Consider the following 26929-nt stretch of genomic DNA (forward strand, 5'->3'; position numbering starts at 1 on the left):
CAGCAAAGTTAAGTGCTTTTAAATGTGTCCCAGCACTTCACAGCATTCCACAAGTGCTTTGTAAAAATAATGTCCTTTTACAGTTCACAGGAACAAAAGTCTTTTACACAGTGTAACAAACACACACACCAGCTTCTGTAGCTGTATATCTCTCTCAAGGCCTAAATGAGGCTGCTATTTAAACCCTCACAACTTCTAATTAGCCACACCTGTGATTAGCTGCTGGACAACACACTCTTTCTCCCTGGGGTTTTAACTGAAAGGAGAAATAGCATGTACAATGCTTGGTCTTAAATATCTTCCATTTATAACCAGGCCTTGCTTTCTGTCACAGTATATATATATATATATATATATATATATATATATATATATATATATATATATATATATATATATGTGTATATATGTTTGTATGTACTGTATGTGTGTGTGTATGTATATATATATATATATGTGTGTGTGTGTATGTATATATATATATATATATATATATATATATATATATATATATATATATATATATATATACACAGTATATATATATATGTGTGTGCGTGCGTATATATATATATATATATATATATATATGCATATGTATTTATGTATTTACAGACATATACATATATAAACACATACATATATATGTACACACTAGGACTGCAACTAACTATTTTCATAATCGATTGATTATTTTTTCAATTAATCGACTAATCGGATAAGCAAAAAACATTTTTTTCTATATTTAAAATACAATCCACATACTGAGTGTTTCAAATATAAACTTCAGACTACAACTTTACATTAACACAACTGTTTGTCCAATTTTTAAGCAGTAGAATTTTTTTTTTAAATCAAGCGAAACAAGACCATGAAAGGTTTCAAAAGAGGTAGAACTAGAAAGAGGTAAACAATCACTGTTTATCACATTCTGTTATTCACTCTTTCAGAAACTTTGCATTGAAATGCCAAAATGTCCACATGCTCCTGACTTATACTGGCTCTCTTTCTTTCATGTAATTAGCAAGAGTCCATGAGCTAGTGACGTATGGGATATACATTCCTACTAGGAGGGGCAAAGTTTCCCAAACCTCAAAATGCCTATAAATACACCCCTCACCACACCCACAAATCAGTTTTTACAAACTTTGCCTCCTATGGAGGTGGTGAAGTAAGTTTGTGCTAGATTCTACGTTGATATGCGCTCCGCAGCAGGTTGGAGCCCGGTTTTCCTCTCAGCGTGCAGTGAATGTCAGAGGGATGTGAGGAGAGTATTGCCTGTTTGAATTCAATGATCTCCTTCTACGGGGTCTATTTCATAGGTTCTCTGTTATCGGTCGTAGAGATTCATCTCTTACCTCCCTTTTCAGATCGACGATATACTCTTATATATATATACCATTTCCTCTGCTGATTTTCGTTTCAGTACTGGTTTGGCTTTCTACAAACATGTAGATGAGTGTCCTGGGGTAAGTAAGTCTTATTTTTTTGTGACAATCTAAGCTATGGTTGGGCACTTTTTTAATAAAGTTCTAAATATATGTATTCAAACATTTATTTGCCTTGACTCAGGATGTTCAACATTCCTTATTTTCAGACAGTCAGTTTCATATTTGGGATAATGCATTTGAATCAATCATTTTTCTTACCTTAAAAATTTGACTTTTTTTCCCTGTGGGCTGTTAGGCTCGCGGGGGCTGAAAATGCTCCATTTTATTGCGTCATTCTTGGCGCGGACTTTTTTGGCGCAAAAAATCTTTTCTGTTTCCGGCGTCATACGTGTCGCCGGAAGTTGCGTCATTTTTTACGTTCTTTTGCGCCAAAAATGTTGGCGTTCCGGACGTGGCGTCATTTTTGGCGCCAAAAGCATTTAGGCGCCAAATAATGGGGGTGTCTTATTTGGCGCTAAAAAAATATGGGCGTCGCTTTTGTCTCCACATTATTTAAGTCTCATTTTTCTTTGCTTCTGGTTGCTAGAAGCTTGTTCCTTGGCATTTTTTCCCATTCCTGAAACTGTCATTTAAGGAATTTGATCAATTTTGCTTTATATGTTGTTTTTTCTCTTACATATTGCAAGATGTCTCACGTTGCATCTGAGTCAGAAGATACTTCAGGAAAATCGCTGTCTGGTGCTGGAACTACCAAAGCTAAGTGTATCTGCTGTAAACTTTTGGTAGCTGTTCCTCCAGCTGTTGTTTGTATTAATTGTCATGACAAACTTGTTAATGCAGATAATATTTCCTTTAGTAATGTACCATTACCTGTTGCAGTTCCATCAACATCTAATGTTCAGAGTGTTCCTGATAACATAAGAGATTTTGTTTCTGAATCCATCAAGAAGGCTATGTCTGTTATTCCTCCTTCTAGTAAACATAAAAAATCTTTTAAAACTTCTCTTCATACAGATGAATTTTTAAATGAACATCATCATTCTGATTCCAATGGCTCTTCTGGTTCAGAGGATTCTGTCTCAGAGGTTGATGCTGATAAATCTTCATATTTATTTAAAATGGAATTTATTCGTTCTTTACTTAAAGAAGTACTAATTGCTTTAGAAATTGAGGATTCTGGTCCTCTTGATACTAAATCTAAACGTTTAGATAAGGTCTTTAAATCTCCTGTGGTTATTCCAGAAGTTTTTCCTGTTCCTGGTGCTATTTCTGAAGTAATTTCCAGAGAATGGAATAATTTGGGTAATTCATTTACTCCTTCTAAACGTTTTAAGCAATTATATCCTGTGCCGTCTGACAGATTAGAATTTTGGGACAAAATCCCTAAAGTTGATGGGGCTATTTCTACCCTTGCTAAACGTACTACTATTCCTACGTCAGATGGTACTTCGTTTAAGGATCCTTTAGATAGGAAAATTGAATCCTTTCTAAGAAAAGCTTATCTGTGTTCAGGTAATCTTCTTAGACCTGCTATATCATTGGCTGATGTTGCTGCAGCTACAACTTTTTGGTTGGAAACTTTAGCGCAACAAGTAACAGATCATGATTCTCATAATATTATTATTCTTCTTCAACATGCTAATAATTTTATCTGTGATGCCATTTTTGATATTATCAGAGTTGATGTCAGGTTTATGTCTCTAGCTATTTTAGCTAGAAGAGCTTTATGGCTTAAAACTTGGAATGCTGATATGTCTTCTAAATCGACTCTACTTTCCATTTCTTTCCAGGGTAACAAATTATTTGGTTCTCAGTTGGATTCTATTATCTCAACTGTTACTGGTGGGAAAGGAACTTTTTTACCACAGGATAAAAAATCTAAGGGTAAAAACAGGGCTAATAATCGTTTTCGTTCCTTTCGTTTCAACAAAGAACAAAAGCCTGATCCTTCATCCTCAGGAGCAGTTTCAGTTTGGAAACCATCTCCAGTCTGGAATAAAGCCAAGCCTTCTAGAAAAGCAAAGCCAGCTTCTAAGTCCACATGAAGGTGCGGCCCTCATTCCAGCTCAGCTGGTAGGGGGCAGGTTACGTTTTTTCAAAGAAATTTGGATCAATTCTGTTCACAATCTTTGGATTCAGAACAATGTTTCAGAAGGGTACAGAATTGGTTTCAAGATAAGACCTCCTGCAAAGAGATTTTTTCTTTCCCGTGTCCCAGTAAATCCAGTGAAAGCTCAAGCATTTCTGAAATGTGTTTCAGATCTAGAGTTGGCTGGAGTAATTATGCCAGTTCCAGTTCTGGAACAGGGGCTGGGGTTTTATTCGAATCTCTTCATTGTACCAAAGAAGGAGAATTCCTTCAGACCAGTTCTGGATCTAAAAATATTGAATCGTTATGTAAGGATACCAACGTTCAAAATGGTAACTGTAAGGACTATCTTGCCTTTTGTTCAGCAAGGGCATTATATATCCACAATAGATTTACAGGATGCATATCTGCATATTCCGATTCATCCAGATCATTATCAGTTCCTGAGATTCTCTTTCCTGGACAAGCATTACCAGTTTGTGGCTCTGTCGTTTGGCCTAGCTACAGCTCCAAGAATTTTTACAAAGGTTCTCGGTGCCCTTCTGTCTGTAATCAGAGAACAGGGTATTGTGGTATTTCCTTATTTGGACGATATCTTGGTACTTGCTCAGTCTTCGCATTTAGCAGAATCTCATACGAATCGACTTGTGTTGTTTCTTCAAGATCATGGTTGGGGGATCAATTCACTAAAAAGTTCATTGATTCCTCAGACAAGGGTAACCTTTCTGGGTTTCCAGATAGATTCAGTGTCCATGACTCTGTCTTTGACAGATGAGAGACGTCTAAAATTGATTTCAGCTTGTCGAAACCTTCAGTCACAATCATTCCCTTCGGTAGCCTTATGCATGGAAATTCTAGGTCTTATGACTGCTGCATCGGACGCGATCCCCTTTGCTCGATCCCCTTTGCTCGTTTTCACATGCGACCTCTTCAGCTCTGTATGCTGAATCAATGGTGCAGGGATTACACAAAGATACGACACTCTCTAATCGTTTAATTCAGGGGGCTTCTTTTGTTCTTCCGACCTGGACTGTAATTTCAACAGATGCAAGTCTTACAGGTTGGGGAGCTGTGTGGGGATCTCTGACGGCACAAGGAGTTTGGGAATCTCAGGAGGTGAGATTACCGATCAATATTTTGGAACTCTGTGCAATTTTCAGAGCTCTTCAGTCTTGGCCTCTTCTGAAGAGAGAATCGTTCATTTGTTTTCAGACAGACAATGTCACAACTGTGGCATACATCAATCATCAAGGAGGGACTCACAGTCCTCTGGCTATGAAAGAAGTATCTCGAATTCTGGTTTGGGCGGAATCCAGCTCCTGTCTAATCTCTGCGGTTCATATCCCAGGTATAGACAATTGGGAAGCGGATTATCTCAGTCGCCAAACGTTGCATCCGGGCGAATGATCTCTTCACCCAGAGGTATTTCTTCAGATTGTTCAAATGTGGGAACTTCCAGAAATAGATCTGATGGCGTCTCATCTAAACAAGAAACTTCCCAGGTATCTGTCCAGATCCCGGGATCCTCAGGCAGAGGCAGTGGATGCATTATCACTTCCTTGGAAGTATCATCCTGCCTATATCTTTCCGCCTCTAGTTCTTCTTCCAAGAGTAATCTCCAAGATTCTGAAGGAATGCTCATTTGTTCTGCTGGTAGCTCCGGCATGGCCTCACAGGTTTTGGTATGCGGATCTTGTCCGGATGGCCTCTTGCCATCCGTGGACTCTTCCGTTAAGACCAGACCTTCTGTCGCAAGGTCCTTTTTTCCATCAGGATCTCAAATCCTTAAATTTAAAGGTATGGAGATTGAACGCTTGATTCTTGGTCAAAGAGGTTTCTCTGACTCTGTGATTAATACTATGTTACAGGCTCGTAAATCTGTATCTAGAGAGATATATTATAGAGTCTGGAAGACTTATATTTCTTGGTGTCTTTCTCATCATTTTTCTTGGCATTCTTTTAGAATTCCGAGAATTTTACAGTTTCTTCAGGATGGTTTAGATAAAGGTTTGTCCGCAAGTTCTTTGAAAGGACAAATCTCTGCTCTTTCTGTTCTTTTTCACAGAAAGATTGCTAATCTTCCTGATATTCATTGTTTTGTACAAGCTTTGGTTCGTATAAAACCTGTCATTAAGTCAATTTCTCCTCCTTGGAGTTTGAATTTGGTTCTGGGGGCTCTTCAAGCTCCTCCTTTTGAACCCATGCATTCATTGGACATTAAATTACTTTCTTGGAAAGTTTTGTTCCTTTTGGCGATCTCTTCTGCCAGAAGAGTCTCTGAATTATCTGCTCTTTCTTGTGAGTCTCCTTTTCTGATTTTTCATCAGGATAAGGCGGTGTTGCGAACTTCTTTTGAATTTTTACCTAAGGTTGTGAATTCCAACAACATTAGTAGAGAAATTGTGGTTCCCTCATTATGTCCTAATCCTAAGAATTCTAAGGAGAAATTGTTGCATTCTTTGGATGTTGTTAGAGCTTTGAAATATTATGTTGAAGCTACTAAGTCTTTCCGAAAGACTTCTAGTCTATTTGTTATCTTTTCCGGTTCTAGAAAAGGCCAGAAAGCTTCTGCCATTTCTTTGGCATCTTGGTTGAAATCTTTAATTCATCATGCCTATGTTGAGTCGGGTAAAACTCCGCCTCAAAGGATTACAGCTCATTCTACTAGGTCAGTTTCTACTTCCTGGGCGTTTAGGAATGAAGCTTCGGTTGATCAGATTTGCAAAGCAGAAACTTGGTCCTCTTTGCATACTTTTATTAAATTCTACCATTTTGATGTATTTTCTTCTTCTGAAGCAGTTTTTGGTAGAAAAGTTCTTCAGGCAGCGGTTTCAGTTTGAATCTTCTGTTTATGTTTTTCATTAAACTTTATTTTGGGTGTGGATTATTTTCAGCAGGAATTGGCTGTCTTTATTTTATCCCTCCCTCTCTAGTGACTCTTGCGTGGAAAGATCCACATCTTGGGTAGTCATTATCCCATACGTCACTAGCTCATGGACTCTTGCTAATTACATGAAAGAAAACATAATTTATGTAAGAACTTACCTGATAAATTCATTTCTTTCATATTAGCAAGAGTCCATGAGGCCCACCCTTTTTTGTGGTGGTTATGATTTTTTTGTATAAAGCACAATTATTCCAATTCCTTATTTTATATGCTTTCGCACTTTTTTCTTATCACCCCACTTCTTGGCTATTCGTTAAACTGATTTGTGGGTGTGGTGAGGGGTGTATTTGTAGGCATTTTGAGGTTTGGGAAACTTTGCCCCTCCTGGTAGGAATGTATATCCCATACGTCACTAGCTCATGGACTCTTGCTAATATGAAAGAAATGAATTTATCAGGTAAGTTCTTACATAAATTATGTTTTTAAGTTTCACTTTCGTTTTTGTAAGTGTTGCACAGCTCCTATTACTTGCTGTAATTGTAATAACAGGGAAGAGTTGTCTTACACTCCATGTGGGTCTATGTTAATTTCCTCCATTCCGGGTGACTTGAACCTGAGGAGCGTTTTTACTCTGTTAACTGTCTGGGTCTAGGAGGTTGTGAGTGCCCCAGCCATTGGGAGTATATAGTTACAGTTTTCTATAATAAAAAACGTTTTTATTTGTGTCCTCCTATGGGTATAACCTGAGCTTTGGAGGACTCTGACATGTTAGAAGGTACTCCTGTATTAAATCATACCTGTTTATATTGTGAGGAGGCCATGGTTTTCCCGCCCACTCAATTATGTTCCACATGCCTTAACACCGTTATAAAGTCTAAGAAGCCTGCTAAGGCTCTTAGTCCCTCTGAGCCATCTACCTCTCAGGACTTGACGTCCCGTGAGATTACTACCCTTGCTACATTATCTACTCCACATGCAGTTCCCCGTAGCACATCTAATCCTCCATCCGGAGGGGGCCTTTTTCCTGCGGACTTTGCCGCGCAGTTACAAACGACGGTGTCTGCGGCCTTCAGTGCATTACCTTGTTCTAAAAAACGCATGAAAAAGGTTAAACATAGCTCACTTGACCCTGAGTCATCTAAATATTTATCGGATTTAGCTATTATGTCCCAGTTATCCGATGATGTAGCTTCAGAGGGTGAACTTTCTGGGTCGGAGACCTTAGCATCTAAGCCTCCTGCTGCGGATGAACCATCCTTAAGATTTAAAATTGAGCACTTGCGTTTTTATTAAAGGAGGTTCTGTCTACGTTAGAGGTTCCAGAGGCCGCGCTGCCTGAAGAACCTATGATACCTAATTTAGACAGAGTTTACGAAGACAGGAAAGTTCCTTTGACTTTTCCTGTGCCGGTTAAGATGGCGAACATTATTAAAAACGAATGGGGAAGAATTGGTTATTCCTTTTCCCCTTCGTCTACTTTTAAAAAGTTGTTCCTGGACTCTCAACTGGATTTGTGGGGCTCCATTCCTAAGGTGGATGGTGCTATCTCTACGCGTGCTAAACGTACTACTATACCTCTTAAGGATAGTTCTTCGTTCAGAGAGTCGATGGATAAGAAAATGGAAACCTTTCTGTTAAAGATGTTTCAACATACAGGATTTTTGTTTCAACCGGCGTCTGCGGTTGCCATGGTTATCGGAGTGGCTACTTACTGGCGTGATTCTTTGTCGGAACTCATTGAGGTGGGGTCTCCCCTCGAGGATATTCAAGACAGAATTAAATCTCTGAGAATTGCTAATTCTTTTATCTGTGTTGCGAACATGCAAATTATTCGCCTAAATGAGAGTCCAGACTTCTTTTTCTCTTGTTAAGTGTGTCCAGTCCACGGATCATCCATTACTTGTGGGATATTCTCCTTCCCAACAGGAAGTTGCAAGAGGATCACCCACAGCAGAGCTGCTATATAGCTCCTCCCCTCACTGCCATACCCATTCTCTTGCAACTCTCAACAAAGATTGACGTAGTAAGAGGAGAGTGGTGTATTATAGTTAGTTTTTTAACTTCAATCAAAAGTTTGTTATTTTTAAATGGTACCGGAGTGTACTGTTTCATCTCAGGCAGCATTAGAAGAAGAATCAGAGGGGGAATGGCGTGCAGGTTTTCCTGCAATAAGGTATGTGCAGTTAACATATTTCTAGGGATGGAATTTGCTAGAAAAATGCTGCTGATACCGGATTAATGTAAGTTAAGCCTTAAATGCAGTGATAGCGACTGGTATCAGGCTTATTAACAGAAATACATACTCTTATAAAAGTGTAATATAAAACGTTTCCTGGCATGTTAATCGTTTTTATATATGTTTGGTGACAAAACTTATTGGGGCCTAGTTTTTTTCCACATGGCTGGCTTGATTTTTTCCTGAAGCTTTCCACTGTTGCAATATGAGTGGGAAGGGCCTATTTTAGTGCTTTTCTGTGCAGATAAAAATACTGACACAGACATTCAGCTTCCCTCTGCATGATACAGGACATCTCTGAAGGGCTCAAAAGGCTTCAAAGTCGTGTTTGAGGAGGGTAACAATCACAGTAGACTGTGGCAGTTGTTGTGACTGTGTTTAAAAAACGTTTTTGTCATTTATTATTCTGTTTTTGTTATTAAGGGGTTAATCATCCATTTGCAAGTGGGTGCAATGCTCTGCTGACTTGTTACATACACTGTAAAAATTTTGTTAGTGTAACTGCCTTTTTTCACTGTTATTTCAAATTTTGTCAAAATTTGTTTCTCTTAAAGGCACAGTAACGTTTTTTTATATTGCTTGTTAACTTGCTTTAAAGTGTTTTCCGAGCTTGCTAGTCTCATTGCTAGTCTGTACAAACATGTCTGAAACAGAGGATACTTGTTCATTATGTTTAAAAGCCATGGTGGAGCCCCATAGGAGAATGTGTACTAAATGTATTAATTTCACCTTAAACAGTAAAGATCAGTCTTTATCTATAAAAGAATTGTCACCAGAGGGGTCTGTCGAGGGGGAAGTTATGCCGACTAACTCTCCCCACGTGTCGGACCCTTCGCCTCCCGCTCAAGGGACGCACGCTAATATGGCGCCAAGTACATCAGGGACGCCCATAGCGATTACTTTGCAGGATATGGCTGCAATCATGAATAATACCCTGTCAGAGGTATTATCCAGATTGCCTGAATTGAGAGGCAAGCGCGATAGCTCTGGAGTTAGACGAGATACAGATCGTGTAGATGCTGTAAGAGCCATGTCTGATACTGCGTCACAATATGCAGAACCTGAGGACTGAGAGCTTCAGTCTGTGGGTGACGTCTCTGAATCGGGGAGACCTGATTCAGAGATTTCTAATTTTAAATTTAAACTTGAGAACCTCCGTGTATTGCTTAGGGAGGTATTAGCTGCTCTGAATGACTGTGACACAATTGCAGTGCCAGAGTAATTGTGTAGGCTGGATAAATACTATGCAGTGCCGGTGAGTACTGATGTTTTTCCAATACCTAAAAGGCTTACAGAAATTATTAGTAAGGAGTGGGATAGGCCCGGTGTGCCCTTTTCCCCACCTCCTATATTTAGAAAAATGTTTCCAATAGATGCCACTACACGGGACTTATGGCAGACTGTCCCTAAGGTGGAGGGAGCAGTTTCTACTTTAGCAAAGCGTACCACTATCCCGGTTGAGGACAGTTGTGCTTTTTCAGATCCAATGGATAAAAAATTAGAGGGTTACCTTAAGAAAATGTTTATTCAACAAGGTTTTATTTTACAGCCCCTTGCATGAATTGCGCCTGTCACTGCTGCGGCGGCATTCTGGTTTGAGGCCCTGGAAGAGGCCATCCATACAGCTCCATTGACTGAAATTGTTGACAAGCTTAGAACTCTTAAGCTAGCTAACTCATTTGTTTCTGATGCCATTGTTCATTTGACTAAACTAACGGCTAAGAATTCCGGATTCGCCATCCAGGCACGTAGGGCGCTATGGCTCAAATCCTGGTCAGCTGATGTGACTTCAAAGTCTAAATTACTCAACATTCCTTTCAAGGGGCAGACCTTATTCGGGCCTGGTTTGAAAGAAAGTATTGCTGACATTACTGGAGGTAAGGGTCATACCCTTCCTCAGGACATTTCCAAATCAAAGGCCAAACGGTCTAATTTTCGTGCCTTTCGAAATTTCAAGGCAGGTGCAGCATCAACTTCCTCTGCTTCAAAACAAGAGAGAACTTTTGCTCAATCCAAACAGGCCTGGAAACCTAACCAGTCCTGGAACAAGGGCAAGCAGGCCAGAAAGCCTGCTGCTGCCTCTAAGACAGCATGAAGGAGCGGCCCCCTATCCGACAACGGATCTAGTAGGGGGCAGACTCTCTCTCTTCGCCCAGGCATGGGCAAGAGATGTTCAGGATCCCTGGGCGTTGGAGATCATATCTCAGGGATATCTTCTGGACTTCAAAGCTTCTCCTCCACAAGGGAGATTTCACCTTTCAAGATTATCTGCAAACCAGATAAAGAAAGAGGCATTCCTAAGCTGCGTACAAGATCTCCTTGTAATGGGTGTGATCCATCCAGTTCCGCGGACGGAACAAGGACAAGGGTTTTATTCAAATCTGTTTGTGGTTCCCAAAAAAGAGGGAACCTTCAGACCAATTTTGGATTTAAAGATCCTAAACAAATTCCTCAGAGTTCCGTCATTCAAGATGGAAACTATTCGAACCATTTTACCCATGATCCAAGAGGGTCAGTACATGACCACAGTGGACTTAAAGGATGCCTAGCTTCACATTCTGATTCACAAGAATCATCATCAGTTCCTGAGGTTTGCCTTTCTAGACAGGCATTACCAATTTGTAGCTCTTCCATTCGGGTTGGCTACAGCCCCAAGAATTTTTACAAAGGTTCTGGGCTCACTTCTGGCGGTCCTAAGACCACAAGGCATAGCGGTGGCTCCTTACCTGGACGATATCCTGATACAGGCATCAAGCTTTCAAATTGCCAAATCTCATACAGAGATAGTTCTGGCATTCCTGAGGTCGCATGGGTGGAAAGTGAACAAAGAAAAGAGTTCTCTATCTCCTCTCACGAGGGTTTCCTTCCTAGGGACTCTAATAGATTCTGTAGAAATGAAAATTTACCTGACGGAGTCCAGGTTATCAAAACTTCTAAATGCTTGCCGTGTTCTTCACTCCATTCCGCACCCCACGGTGGCTCAGTGCATGGAAGTAATCGGCTTAATGGTAGCGGCGATGGACATAGTGCCATTCGCGCGCCTGCATCTCAGACCGCTGCAATTATGCATGCTCAGTCAGTGGAATGGGGATTACACAGATTTGTCCCCTCTACTAAATCTGGATCAGGAAACCAGAGATTCTCTTCTCTGGTGGTTATCTCGGGCCCATCTGTCCAAGGGTATGACCTTTCGCAGACCAGATTGGACAATTGTAACAACAGATGCCAGCCTTCTAGGTTGGGGTGCAGTCTGGAACTCCCTGAAGGCTCAGGGTTCATGGACTCAGGAGGAGAAACTCCTCCCAATAAATAGTCTGGAGTTAAGAGCAATATTCAATGCTCTTCTGGCTTGGCCTCAGCTAGCAACACTGAGGTTCATCAGATTTCAGTCGGACAACATCACGACTGTGGCTTACATCAACCATCAAGGGGGAACCAGGAGTTCCCTAGCGATGTCAGAAGTCTCCAAGATAATTCGCTGGGCAGAGACTCACTCTTGCCACCTGTCAGCGATCCATATCCCAGGTGTAGAGAACTGGGAGGCTGATTTTCTAAGTTGTCCGACTTTTCATCCAGGGGAATGGGAACTCCATCCGGAGGTGTTTGCTCAATTGGTTCTCCGTTGGGGCAAACCATAATTGGATCTCATGGCGTCTCGCCAGAACGCCAAGCTTCCTTGTTACGGATCCAGGTCCAGGGACCCAGAAGCGGCACTGATAGATTCTCTAGCAGCACCTTGGTTCTTCAACCTGGCTTATGTGTTTCCACCGTTTCCTCTGCTCCCTCGTCTGATTGCCAAAATCAAACAGGAAAGAGCATCGGTGATATTGATAGCGCCTGCGTGGCCACGCAGGACCTGGTATGCAGACCTAGTGGACATGTCATCCTTTCCACCATGGACTCTGCCTCTGAGACAAGACCTTCTAATACAAGGTCCTTTCAATCATCCGAATCTACTTTCTCTGAGACTGACTGCATGGAGATTGACCGCTTGATCCTATCAAAGCGTGGCTACTCCGAGTCAGTAATTGATACCTTAATACAGGCACGAAAGCCTGTCACCAAAAAAATTTACCACAACATATGGCGTAAGTATCTTCATTGGGGTGAATCCAAGAATTACTCATGGAGTAGGGTTAGGATTCCTAGGATATTGTCCTTCCTCCAAGAGGGTTTGGACAAAGGATTATCAGCTAGTTCTTTAAAGGGACAGATTTTTGCTCTGTCTATTCTTTTACACAAGCGTCTGGCAGAAGTTCCAGACGTTTAGGCATTTTGTCAGGCTTTAGTTAGAATTAAGCCTGTGTTTAAACCTGTTGCTCCTCCATGGAGCTTAAACTTGGTTCTTAAAGTTCTTCAAGGGGTTCCGTTTGAACCCCTTCATTCTATTGATATCAAACTTCTTTCATGGAAAGTTCTTTTTCTGATGGCTCGAAGAGTCTTGGAGTTATCTGCCTTACATTGTTATTCTCCTTATCTGATCTTTCATTCAGATAAAGTTATTCTGCGTACAAAACCTGGGTTTTTACCTAAGGTGGTTTCTAACAAGAATATCAATCAAGAGATTGTTGTTCCATCATTATGTCCTAATTCTTCTTCAAAGAAGGAACGTCTTTTGCATAATCTAGACGTAGTCCGTGCCTTGAAGTTTTACTTACAGGCTACTAAAGATTTTCGCCAAACATCTAACCTGTTTGTTGTTTACTCTGGACAGAGGAGAGGTCAGAAGGCCTCGGCAACCTCTCTTTCTTTTTGGCTTCGGAGTATAATCCGTTTAGCCTCCTGAAAGGATAACAGCTCATTCTACTAGAGCTGTGGCTTCCACCTGGGCCTTTAAAAATGAGGCCTCTGTTGAACAGATTTGCAAGGCTGCAATTTGGTCTTCCCTTCATACTTTTTCCAAATTTTCCAAATTTGATACTTTTGCTTCTTCGGAGGCTATTTTTGGGAGAAAGGTTCTACAGACAGTGGTTCCTTCCGTTTAAGTTCCTGCCTTGTCCCTCCCATCATCCGTGTACTTTAGCTTTGGTATTGGTATCCCACAAGTAATGGATGATCCGTGGACTGGATACACTTAACAAGAGAAAACATAATTTATGCTTACCTGATAAATTTATTTCTCTTGTGGTGTATCCAGTCCACGGCCCGCCTTGTCCTTTTCAGGCAGGTCTAAATTTTAATTAAACTACAGTCACCACTGCACCCTATGGTTTCTCCTTTCTCGGCTTGTTTCGGTCGAATGACTGGATATGGCAGTGAGGGGAGGAGCTATATAGCAGCTCTCTTGCAACTTCCTGTTGGGAAGGAGAATATCCCACAAGTAATGGATGATCCGTGGACTGGATACACCACAAGAGAAATAAATTTATCAGGTAAGCATAAATTATGTTTTTTCTTCCTTCAAGGCAAAGATTTTATTTGGTCCAGGCCTGGACTCCATTATTTCTACGGTAACTGGATGCAAGGGTGCCTTCCTACCGCAAGATAAGAACAACAAGTCTAAGGGATGACAATCTTCTAATTTTCGTTTTTTTCGTTCTGACAAATCCCAACGACAACAATCCTCCTCCAAGCCCGAGCAACCCAAGAGTATTTGGAAACCGACTCAGTCCTGGAATAAATTCAAGCAGAATAAGAAGTCCTCCGAAAACAAATCGGCATGAAGGGGTGGCCCCTGATCCGGGATTGGATCATGTAGGGGCAGACTGTCTCTTTTTTCAGACACCTGGTTCAAGGACGTTCAGGATCCGTGGGTCCTGGAGGTGGTATCTCAGGGATACAAGATAGGCTTCAAATCTCATCTGCCAAGGGACAGATTCCTTCTCGAAACTGTCTAGCAGACCAGAAAAGAGGGATGCCTTTCTAGGGTGCGTGTGGGATCTATCCTCAGGAGTTGTTGTCCCGGTGCCTATCGAAGAAAGAGGTTTGGGGTTTTATTCAAACATTTTCTTGGTCCCAAAGAAGGAGGGAACTTTCCGCCCAATTCTGGACCTAAAGTGCCTAAACTAATTTCTCATTGTCCCTTTCTTCAAGATGGAGACGATAAGGTCCATCCTTCCTTTAATTCAGGAAGGCCAGTTTATGACCACTATAGACCTGAAGACACTTTCAGTTCCTCAGGTTTGCATTCCTGGACCAGCACTTCCAGTTCATTGCCCTTCCGTTTGGTCTAGCTACTGCTCCAAGAATCTTTAAGAAAGTTCTGGGGGCTTTTCTATCCGTTGCCAGAACTCAGGGTATTGCATTAGCCCCATAATCGGATGATATTCTGTGGCAAGCACCATCCTTTTGTCTTGCGAATTAATTCTCAGAGTCCCTTCTCAGTCTTCCTTGATCACATGGATGGAAGATAAACTTGGAAAAGAGTTCTCTTATCCTAAGTACCAGAGTGGAATTCCTGGATACTATAATAGATTCCATATCCATGAGGATATTCCTAATAGACCAGAGACTTTGCAAACTAACTTCGGCAAGTCTTGCCCTCCGGACCTCCTTGAGTCCCTCTGTGGCTTAGTGTATGAAGGTGATTGGTCTCATGGTGTCCTGCATGGACATTATTCCTTTTGCCAGGTTCCATCTCAGACCTTTACAACTGTGCATGCTGAGGCAGTGGAACGGCGATCATTTAGATCTGTCTCAACAGATTGTATTAGACAGCCGGTCGAGAGAATCGCTCTCTTGGTGGCTCTGTCCAGATCATCTGTCCCAAGGGACATGCTTCTTAAGACCATCCTGGGAGATTGTGACTACAGACGCGTCTATCTAGATGGGGAGCTGTTTGTTGTGCCAGGAAGGCACAAGGGTTGTGGACTCAGGAGAAGTCCTCCCTCCCAATCAATATTTTGGAACTACGGGCAGTCTTCAAGGCCTTGAAGGCTTGGCCACTTCTGGGTTCCTCCCAGTTTTATCAGATTCCAATCAGACAATATAATCTTAGTGGCTTACATCAAGCATCAGGAGGGAATGAGAAGTTCCTTGGCGATAGAGGAAGTATCTCAGATTCTGGAGTGGACGAAGGCCCACAGATGCCAGGATCTTATCTTTTCTCCAGGATGGGCTGGAGAAGGTCCTTTCTGCTAGTTCCCTGAGGGGACAGATTTTGGCCCTGTCGGTTTTATTGCACAAGAGACTGGCTGAACTTCCAGACGTGCAGTCCTTTGTTAAGGCTCTGATTAGGATTAGAGCTGTGTTTAGATCTAGGGTTCCTCCTTGGAGCCTAAATCTTGTTCTTCGGGTTTTGCAACAGGTTTAGTTTGAGCCTCTGCATTCCGTTGACATTAAATTGTTATCTTGGAAGGTTCTCTTTTTATTTCTGAGTTTAGTTTTTGAGATCTCTGCTTTGAAATGTGAGTCCCCTTATCTGATTTTTCATGCAGATAAGGCAGTTTTACATACTAAATTAGTTTTTTTTCCTAAGGTTGTGTCAGATTACAACATCAATCAGGAGATTGTGATTCCTTCCTTGAGTCCTAATCCTTCTTCATCGAAGGAACGCTTACTTCACAATTTGGATGTGGTTCACACCTTGAAGTTCTATCTTCAGGCTACTAAGGAGTTTAAACAATCTTCCTCTTTGTTGTCTGTTTGGGGAAGCGTAAGGGGCAGAAGGCTACTTCGACTTTCCTATCTTTTTGGGAGTGTCATCCGCTTAGCTTACAAGACAGCAGAACATCGTCCTTCTGAGAGGATAACGGCTCATTCCACTAGAGCAGTGGCTTTTTCTTGGGCCTTTAAGAACGAGGCCTCTGGATCAGATTTGTAAGGCGGCAACCTGGTCCTTCTAACATACTTTTTCCAAATTTTACAAGTTTGATATTTTTGCTTCGGCTGAAGCAGCATTCAGGAGAAAAGTTTTGCAGCTTGTGGTGTCCTCAGAATATTGTCCGCCTCTTCCTTTTTGTTCCCTCCTGTTATTCATTCAGTGTCCTCTGGAGCTTTTGGATAATTTCCCCAACAGTAAGGAATGAAGCCGTGGACTCTCCCTATCTTAGGAAGAAAAACATAATTTATGCTTACCAGATAAATTCCTTTCCTTCCGGATAGGGAGAGTCCACGGCCCCCGCACATTTTTTATTGTTTATGGGCAGTCCCCTATTACTGTATTTGTTTTATTCTTCTGGCACCATTTATACCCTAATGTTTCTCCTACTTTTCCTTGTTCCCTCTGCAGAATGACTGGGGTAATGAGGAAGTGTGAGGGATATGTAAACCTTTGGCTGGGGTGTTTTTGGCTCCTCCTGGTGGCCAGGTGTTGTATTTCCCAACAGTAAGGAATGAAGCCGTGGATCTCCCTATCCGGAGGGAAAGGAATTTATCTTGTAAGCATAATAATTTTTTTTTTTTTGTTCCCTTGACTTCTATGGGGAATAGTTTATTGCACACGTAATATTGTAAGTACGACTTTTTACGTGCGTCGTGTTAACACGCAAGCGAAAACAGTTTACCTTCATTTTATAAGAGTGCAACCCAACGCACACAAAAAATTTACTTTTAGCAGATTTAATGTTCGGTAGAATGGCTCTTTTACTAATTAGGTCGTCAGAATGAATAACAAAGTTACATAAAATTGCTGGCATTTAGTCATTATTGGAAAGATCCAATACAGCACTTTGTTAATTTATTTTTCCTATCTATATAAACCTCACACAATTTATCGGCTGCTGACTTTTTGGTTCTTTTTATGGCCAAGAAGGCTACTTTTCAAATCAACACAATAGCAATAGTGCATTTTTCATCTCTTTCCCACACTTGAAAACATGTTTTGGGACCCTTTCTAAAAGTCCTATTTCACAATCCATTTTCAACACATTTTCAAAGCCAGTTAAGACTTTTCAAATTCAACACCTCTAGACACTTGATAAACCCTCAAAAGGGCATTTTGGGCATCTTTGCAACTATTTAACGGTTATTTACAAACAGTCTGTTACATGTGTAAAACACTCTAAAACACAGGATACATTGTAGAGGTCTATTGACATACATGGTATTAATTGATTAAAGCTCCATTTATTGCAGAGGCGGTATGCAATGGACAGGGCACACATTTACATATGTATAGATATATATATACATACAGTATGTATATGTGTTGAGTACGTGATAGCCTGTACAGGTTAGGGAATCTGCAGGAAAAGTCATATCAGAACTCCAATATCTACAAATGGTGTGTTTTAATTTTCCATTTTAATAATTGATTTTAAGTCACACTCGCACTATCATGATTGTCATTAATAGTACTAGCATCTTCAAAACAATTTTTTAAAACGGGATTGCACAATTGTGGGTTTCATAGGAACCAATTGTAATTTGTTTACATCCAAACGACTGTTAAACCATCTGAATGCATCTTGTATGTTGGCATGCTGGACAGACTGTGCATCATTTTTCTATTGCTTTACGATCACTTTTAAACTTTGACAAGTATTGTTTTTTTATAGTCACAAGAGTGTTTCAAAGTGCTTGTGCCTACATTACTGTGCTTGTGAATTGGAATGCACTTTAGTAACTGTGAGTTTAATAATTTAGGCGCAAGCATTTTGAGACACACAGTCTTGGGACCATGTTTGGTCTTAGCATGCATGGACATGCACCCCCTATAACACCCCCTGGTGACGAAGTTGCTTTCTCGCTTACGGGTCTCCTATGTAGATACAATGTTGCAGCGGATTCACGCTTTTCAGTTTCAGTTATGTTAAAATCCAGTATAGCAAAATATAAGTCCTTTCAATAGAAACCCGTAGCCTCCATCTTGTTTTCAGATCACACCAGAATGGAAGCAATAGAAATAATTATACTTGTCAAAGTTTAAAAGTGACCATATAGCGATATGGTGCATAGTCTGCCCATTATGCTAGCATACAAGATGCATTCAGGTACTTTAACAGTGGTGCTGATGGAATCAGATTACAATAAGTGTCTATGAAAGCTGCCATTGCATAATCTCATTTTAAAACAAGGTTTTGAAGATGTTAGTACTGTTAGTGACAAAAAATGAAAAATACATTTGTAGATGTTTGGGTCCTGAAGTGGCTATTGAAGTATTCCCATCATTCCAAGAGTTGTATGACATTCATATGGTTAATGAGTGTTGAAAATGGATTTGGATTACAATAGGTTGTTGTCACACATGTAAATGAGTATTTCCCTTTGCACAGTGAACAACTGGGTAACATAAATAGACCATTACTGTAACCTTAAGAGGTGTGAATGTTCTATTGTATCAGTCATTTTATAGTGACCTCACAATTTATGTTTCGAGAACAGGTTCTTAACAAACAAATCAATTTTCCATTGTGATTACCCAAAAAATTCAATGACCAATTCAGTCGGAAAACTAAAATCCATTTTGGGAGCAAATCGTTGATAGACTGGAATCGACCCCATAATTACAGAATGCCAGCAAATAAATAATAAAATAAATTTTTTGCACTGAAGCAATACATTATATGGCCAATATGTGATTGTTTTTACATTTCTTTTTCAGGATCTAATCCATCTTGTCATGTTGGGCTCCTTGTATCATTGATCATTATTATTATACTTGCTATTGCAGTAACAGCATTCGTTTATGTGAGAAATAAACAGAGGTATGTATTCTGACGCTAAGCTTCTTGTTATATTTAGTAATCATTTTATCATTTTTTTTTTATTCCAGGAAAGTAGTCCAATGTGTTTACAAATGGAAGATGGAAATTAAAGTCATTTTAATATATGTATCTGAAAAATATATGTATACAAATAAAATGTTTTAATAGCTTTTAAAACTGTTATTTTGTTAGCAAAATTGTTGTTGTTTTGCAGTTTAGGGATACACACCTTGAAAAGCCTTTGCTGAAGCCAGTTACAAACAAATATAAATGAGCTTCTGCACATATCAACAAACCACTGTGCAGCATGTAGGAAGTTCAGAGTTCTAAATTCCATGCAGTGTACTGTACCCTCTCAGGAGCAGTGGAAAACCTTCAATTCTTTAGCCTGCTGGAGTCTATCAAATTGTTCATAAATAGCCCCTTTATTATTTATTTATATCCAAATCGATATTGCATGACATTTATCAATTTAATTGCACTGATTTTAGTATGGTTGTACTGAAACTTTCTTTAACCTCTTAAATGTACATGATAACCTTTATGCTCATCTATTCCTCATATGTTGTCATTTTATATCTGGATAATGGGGACCCCCAACACTGCAAATGTTGTAGGTTATTGCTGTTTTTCAGTGATAACCTGCATTTTACAGGGGCAAAAGACTCCTTATTTGAAAGACTCCCCTTTTGAAACAAGTTGCATCTCTCATGTTCCCGGTATATTTGCTGTGGCCAGTTAGGGACAGATGTAAATAAGCATGTGGTCTCTGCTAAACAATCATTGCTCAGGTTAATTTCCCCATACTGTGATGGAGGCAATCCACCCTCTCTGGAAGTCAAATAAGCACAGTTTTCAGGGGTGTTTTACAGAATAGCCAGCAAATTAAATAAACAAAGTATATTTATTGCAATGTTGTTTAAGTTTCCATTTTACATGGCGATTGATCTCCCTTTAAGCAATTATAAGGATTTCCCAGTGACACTACCTACCTTGTGTAAATCATTGACATTCTTTAAAAAGAGACAATACTATAAAATGCCCACCGTTCCATCCAACATCTAGTTTCATAATATATTATAGTAATTTGTTTTTTAAATTGGTATCCATCTGCTAAAATGAAAAAACCCTTTTCTGTGTGAACTGTCCTTATCAAAGTAGTTGAGTTCAAGGATTTAGCTATACACAATTATGCATTCCTGTAAGGTTCACTTTAAATATAAAGGGTCATGAAACCCAAATTTTTGCTTTCATGATTTAGAAAGAGCCTGCCATTTTAAACAACTTTCTTATTTACTTCTATGATCAAATTTTCTTCATTCTCTTGATATCCTTTGCTGGAAAGAATATCTAGATAGGCTCAGTAGCTGCTGATTGGTGGATGCACATAGATGCCTCGTTATTGGCTCACCCATGTGCATTAATATTTGCTATTTCTTCAACAAAAGGCTATCTGAAAAATAAAGCAAATTAAATAATGGAAGTAAATTGAATTGTTGTTTAAAATTGTATTCTCTATCTGAATAATGAAAGAAAAATTTTAGGCTTAATGTCCCTTTAAACAGCTTTTACTTAAAGTGAATGTAAATTTGTTTGAATAAGTGCCCGGTTTTTAAAAATACTATTAAAAACAGGGGCACTTTAATTCATTGAACTTTACATTGAAGCATCTTTTTTAAAATACCTTTTTCTTTAGAAAAACCAGACCGGCTATCCCCCCACCCGCTTCTCCTGCTGTACTTAGCATATCGATGACAAAACAGGCTTCCTCCAATCATTGCGTGGCCTCACCAGCTGAACGCCTTGGTGCTCGCCATGATTGGAGGAAGCCGATTTCGTCATTGCGGTGCTAAGTACAGAGGAGCTGCGGGCAGAGGATCGCCGGTCTGGGTTTCCTAAAAAAAGTATTAAAAAAAACCGCTTCAATGTAAATTTTAATCAATGAAAGTGCCCCAGTTTTAATAGTATTTTTAAAAAACGAGCACAAAAAATAATAGATTTAACTACTGCTCTTTCATATACATGATGGAAAATGTTTGAGTACTACGGCACTTTAATGGGATAGAAAGAGCATCTCATTTCTCCTACATTGGTGTGTCCGGTCCACGGCTTCATCCTTACTTGTGGGAATATTCTCTTCCCTAACAGGAAATGGCAAAGAGAGCACAGCAAAAGCTGCCCATATAGCTCCCCCTCTGGCTTCGCCCCCCAGTCATTCTCTTTGCCGCTCTGAACAAGTAGCATCTCCACGGGGATGGTAAAGAGTATGTGGTGTTAGTTGTAGTTTTTATTTCAAGAGTTTGTTATTTTAAAATATTGCCGGTTTGTACTATTTACTCTACAACAGAAAGTGATGAAGAGTTCTGTTAAAAGAGGAGTATGATTTTAGCAACAGTAACTAAAATCCATTGCTGTTCCCACGCAGGACTGTTGAAACCAGAGAACTTCAGTTGGGGGGAACAGTTTGCAGACTTTTCTGCTCCAGGAATGACTAGTCTCTTTTCTAACAAGACATAGTAATGCTAGAAGACTGTCATTTTCCCTTATGGGATCGGTAAGCCATTTTCTTAGACTTATAACAGAATGAAGGCTTATAAATGGGCTATATACTGGTTGACACTATTGTGGGCTAAATCGATTGATTTATATAATATTTATATGACTTTTGGAGTGTTTTGTGACTTGAAAACACTTTTGGGAACGTTTTTATTACGCCTGGCAGTTGTTTAGACACCTAATCTAGTCAGGAAGGCCCCTTCACTCTGGTATGCAGAGGGAGGAGGCCTCATTTTCGCGCCTCAGTTGCGCAGTTACTTCTGGAAGCAGTGCATGCAGCTTCATGTGAGAGGGTCCTGTGGCCATAAAAACGATTTCAAGAAGGCTTATTTCTGTGGTGAATAACCCCCAAGGAAGGTAAAGCCGCAGCAAAGGCTGTGACAGGGACTGTAGTGGGTTTAAACTGGTAATTTGGTGTGCAATACTTTCAAAGCATTAAGACACTAGGGTGCAAATTTTGTAAAGATCGGATATTTCCTTCATAGTTTTTCAAACATTCAGAAATAAAGTGTACTCTTTTTATTATTTAAAGAGACAGTAACGGTTTTATTGCATTAATAGGCTGCCTAAGTCTGTCTAACATGTCTATACCTTCAGATAGCATATGTTCTATGTGTATGGAGGCCAAGGTGGTTCCCCCTTTAAATGTATGTGAAAATTGTGCCTTGGCGTCCAAACAAAGTAAGGACAGTACTGTCACATTTAATAAGGTTGCCCAAGATGATTCTTCAAATGAAGGTAGTGGGGATAGTTCATCATCCTCTTTTTCTGTGTCAACACCAGTTATGCCCGCGCAGGCGACACCTAGTACATCTAGCCAATGCTTGTTACTATGCAGCAATTAACTGCAGTAATGGATAATTCTATAGCAAATCTTTTATCCAAACTGCCAGCATTTCCCAGAAAGCGTGATTGCTCAGTTTTAAATACAGAGGATGAGCAAGTGAGCGCTGACGATAATTTATCTGTTATACCCTCACACCAGTCTGAATTGGCAGTGAGGGAGGGTCTGTCTGAGGGAGAAATTTCTGATTCAGGAAAAGTTTCTCAGCAGGCAGAACCTGATATTGTGGCGTTTAAATTTAAGTTAGAACATCTCCGCGCCCTGCTTAAGGAGGTGCTAACTACTCTTGACGATTGTGACTCTTTGGTGATTCCAGAGAAATTGTGCAAAATGGACAAATTCCTTGAGGTCCCTGTGCACGCTGATGCCTTTCCGATACCCAAGAGGGTGGCGGACATAGTGACCAAGGCGTGGGAGAAGCCAGGTATACCTTTTGTCCCACCTCCTATATTTAAGAAAATGTTCCCCATTGTCGACCACAGAAGGGACGCATGGCAAACAGTCCCTAAGGTTGAGGGGGCAGTTTCTACGTTGGCCAAGCGCACGACTATTCCCATTGAGGACAGTTGTGCTTTCAAAGATCCTATGGATAAAAAATTGGAAGGATTGCTTAAAAAGATATTTGTTCAGCAAGGTTTCCTTCTCCAACCAATTTCGTGCATTATTTCTGTCACAACGGCAGCGTCTTTTTGGTTTGAGGAACTAGAAAATTCGCTCAATAAGGAGACTCCATATGAGGAAGTCATGGACAGAATTCACGCACTAAAGTTGGCTAATTCCTTTATTTTAGATGCCGCTTTTCAATTTGCAAAATTAGCGGCGAAAAATTCAGGTTTTGCAATAGTGGCGCGCAGAGCGCTTTGGCTAAAATCTTGGTCGGCGGATGTGTCGTCCAAGACAAAACTACTTAATATTCCTTTCAAAGGTAAGACCCTTTTTGGGCCAGAATTGAAGGAGATTATTTCAGACATCACTGGGGGGAAGGGCCATGCCCTCCCACAGGATAGGCCTTTCAAGGCTAAGAACAAATCTAATTTTCGTTCCTTTCGCAATTTCAGGAACGGACCGTCTCCTAACTCTGCAGCCTCTAGACAAGAGGGTAACACTTCCCAGCCTAAACCAGCATGGAAACCAATGCAAAGCTGGAACAAGGGTAAACAGGCCAAGAAGCCTGCTGCTGCTACCAAGACAGCATGAAGGGGTAGCCCCCGATCCGGGACCGGATCTAGTAGGGGGCAGACTTTCTCTCTTTGCTCAGGCTTGGGCAAGAGATGTTCCGGATCCCTGGGCACTAGAAATAGTCTCTCAGGGGTATCTTCTAGAGTTCAAGGAACTTCCTCCAAGGGGAAGGTTCCACATGTCTCGCTTATCTTCAGACCAGATAAAGAGACAGGCATTCTTACATTGCGTAAGAGACCTATTAAAGATGGGAGTAATACACCCAGTTCCGACAGCGGAACAAGGTCTGGGGTTTTACTCAAACCTGTTTGTAGTTCCCAAAAAAGAGGGAACTTTCAGGCCAATTCTGGATTTAAAAATTCTAAACAAATTCCTCAGAGTTCCATCATTCAAAATGGAAACCATTCGAACGATTTTACCAACAATCCAGGAGGGTCAATACATGACTACCGTGGACTTAAAGGATGCGTACCTACATATTCCTATCCACAAAGATCATCATCAGTTCCTAAGGTTCGCCTTTCTGGACAAACATTACCAGTTCGTTCGGTTTAGCCACTGCTCCCAGAATTTTCACAAAGGTGCTAGGATCCCTGCTAGCGGTTCTAAGACCGAGGGGCATTGCGGTGGCACCTTACTTAGACGACATCCTAATCCAGGCGTCGTCCCTTTCCAGATCAAGGGCTCATACAGACATTGTATTAGCTTTTCTCAGGTCTCACGGGTGGAAGGTGAACGTAGAAAAGAGTTCCCTGTCCCCGTCTACAAGGGTTCCCTTTCTGGGAACAATAATAGATTCTGTAGAAATGAAGATCTTTCTGACAGAGGTCAGAAAATTAAAATTTCTAAACGCTTGTCAAGTTCTTCAATCTATTCCTCAGCCTTCCATAGCTCAGTGCATGGAAGTAATAGGACTAATGGTTGCAGCAATGGACGTGGTTCCTTTTGCTTGAATTCATCTAAGACCATTGCAACTGTGCATGCTCAGACAGTGGAATGGGGATTATGCAGACTTGTCTCCCCAGATTCAAGTAGACAAGGTAACCAGAGACTCGCTCCGCTGGTGGTTGACTCAGGATCACCTGTCTCAGGGAATGAGTTTCCACAGACCAGAGTGGGTCATCGTCATGACCAACGCCAGTCTCTTAGACTGGGGCGCGGTCTGGGACTCCCTGAAAGCTCAGGGTCTATGGTCTCGGGAAGAGTCCCTTCTCCCGATAAACATTTTGGAACTGAGAGCGATATTCAATGCGCTCCTGGCCTGGCCTCACCTAGCGAAGGCCAGATTCATAAGATTTCAGTCGGACAACAGGACGACTGTAGCGTATATCAATCATCAGGGGGGAACAAAGAGTTCCTTGGCGATGACAGAGGTATCCAAGATCATCAAATGGGCGGAGGATCACTCCTGCCACCTATCTGCAATCCACATCCCAGGAGTAGACAACTGGGAGGCGGATTATTTGAGTCGTCAGACTTTCCATCCGGGGGAGTGGGAACTCCACCCGGAGGTCTTTGCCCAGTTAACTCAACTATGGGGCACTCCGGATATGGATCTGATGGCATCTCGTCAGAACTTCAAAGTTCCTCGATACGGGTCCAGATCCAGGGACCCCAGGGCGACACTAGTGGATGCATTGGTGGCGCCTTGGTCGTTCAATCTAGCTTATGTGTTTCCACCGTTCCCTCTCCTTCCCAGGCTGGTAGCCAGGATCAAACAGGAGAAGGCCTTGGTGATCCTAATAGCTCCTGCGTGGCCATTCAGGACTTGGTATGCAGACCTGGTGAATATGTCATCGGCTCCACCATGGAAGCTAACTTTGAGACAGGATCTTCTAGTACAAGGTCCATTCGAACATCCAAATCTAGTCTCTCTGCAACTGACTGCTTGGAAATTGAACGCTTGATTCTATCTAAGCGTGGGTTTTCAGATTCAGTTATAGATACTCTGGTTCAAGCCAGAAAGCCTGTGACTAGGAAGATTTACCATAAGATATGGCACAAATATATCCGTTGGTGCAAATCCAAGGGTTTTTCTTGGAGTAAAATCAAAATTCCTAGAATTCTTTCCTTTCTCCAAGAGGGTTTGGAGAAAGGTCTTTCAGCTAGTTCTCTAAAGGGACAGATATCTGCTCTGTCTGTCTTGTTGCACAAACGTCTGGCAGCCGTGCCAGATGTACAAGCGTTTGTACAGGCGTTGGTCAGAATCAAGCCTGTTTACAGACCTATGACTCCTCCATGGAGTCTAAACTTAGTTCTTTCAGTTCTTCAAGGGGTTCCGTTTGAACCTTTGCATTCCATAGATATTAAGTTACTATCTTGGAAAGTTCTGTTTTTAGTTCATGCAGATAAGGTAGTTTTACGTACCAAACCTGGTTTTCTTCCAAAAATAGTTTCCAACAGGAATATTAACCAGGAAATAGTTGTTCCTTCTCTATGTCCGAATCCAGTTTCAAATAAAGAAGGTTTGTTACATAACCTAGATGTGGTCCGTTCTTTAAAATTTTATTTAGAAGCAACAAAGGATTTCAGACAAACATCATCTTTGTTTGTCGTTTATTCTGGTAAGAGGAGAGGGCAGAAAGCTACTGCTACCTCTCTTTCCTTTTGGCTGAAAAGCATCATCCGATTGGCTTATGAGACTGCCGGACGGCAGCCTCCTGAACGAATAACAGCTCATTCTACTAGAGCTGTGGCTTCCACATGGGCCTTCAAGAACGAGGCTTCTGTTGATCAGATCTGTAAGGCAGCGACTTGGTCTTCTCTGCATACTTTTGCCAAATTTTACAAATTTGATACTTATACTTCTTCGGAGGCTGTTTTTGGGAGAAAGGTTTTGCAAGCCGTGGTGCCTTCCGTTTAGGTAACCTGACTTGCTCCCTCCCTTCATCCGTGTCCTAAAGCTTTGGTATTGGTTCCCACAAGTAAGGATGAAGCCGTGGACCGGACACACCAATGTAGGAGAAAACAGAATTTATGTTTACCTGATAAATTTCTTTCTCCTACGGTGTGTCCGGTCCACGGCCCGCCCTGGCTTTTAGTCAGGTTTGAAAATTTTTATTCCATACACTACAGTCACCACGGCACCCTATAGTTTCTCCTTTTTCTCCTAACCGTCGGTCGAATGACTGGGGGGCGGAGCCAGAGGGGGAGCTATATGG

The 26929-nt window shown here is 41.0% G+C and overlaps 1 protein-coding gene across 3 annotated transcripts in view; it reads left to right on the forward strand.

The window, feature by feature from the left end:
- The window catches only part of LOC128652886 (nectin-1), a 478741-nt gene that overhangs the window by 377561 nt on the left and 74251 nt on the right, over nt 1–26929 (forward strand). For 2 of the 3 annotated variants that reach the window (XM_053705871.1, XM_053705873.1), the window contains exon 6: nt 19087–19189. In XM_053705871.1, coding sequence (XP_053561846.1) covers nt 19087–19189 — 103 coding nt within the window. Of the gene's footprint in view, nt 1–19086; nt 19190–19257; nt 19367–26929 lie in introns of those variants that run through there. The other variant, XM_053705870.1, reaches the window with a different exon arrangement.

This window comes from Bombina bombina, chromosome 3 (assembly GCF_027579735.1).
Source record: "Bombina bombina isolate aBomBom1 chromosome 3, aBomBom1.pri, whole genome shotgun sequence".
NCBI classification, from domain to species: domain Eukaryota; kingdom Metazoa; phylum Chordata; class Amphibia; order Anura; family Bombinatoridae; genus Bombina; species Bombina bombina.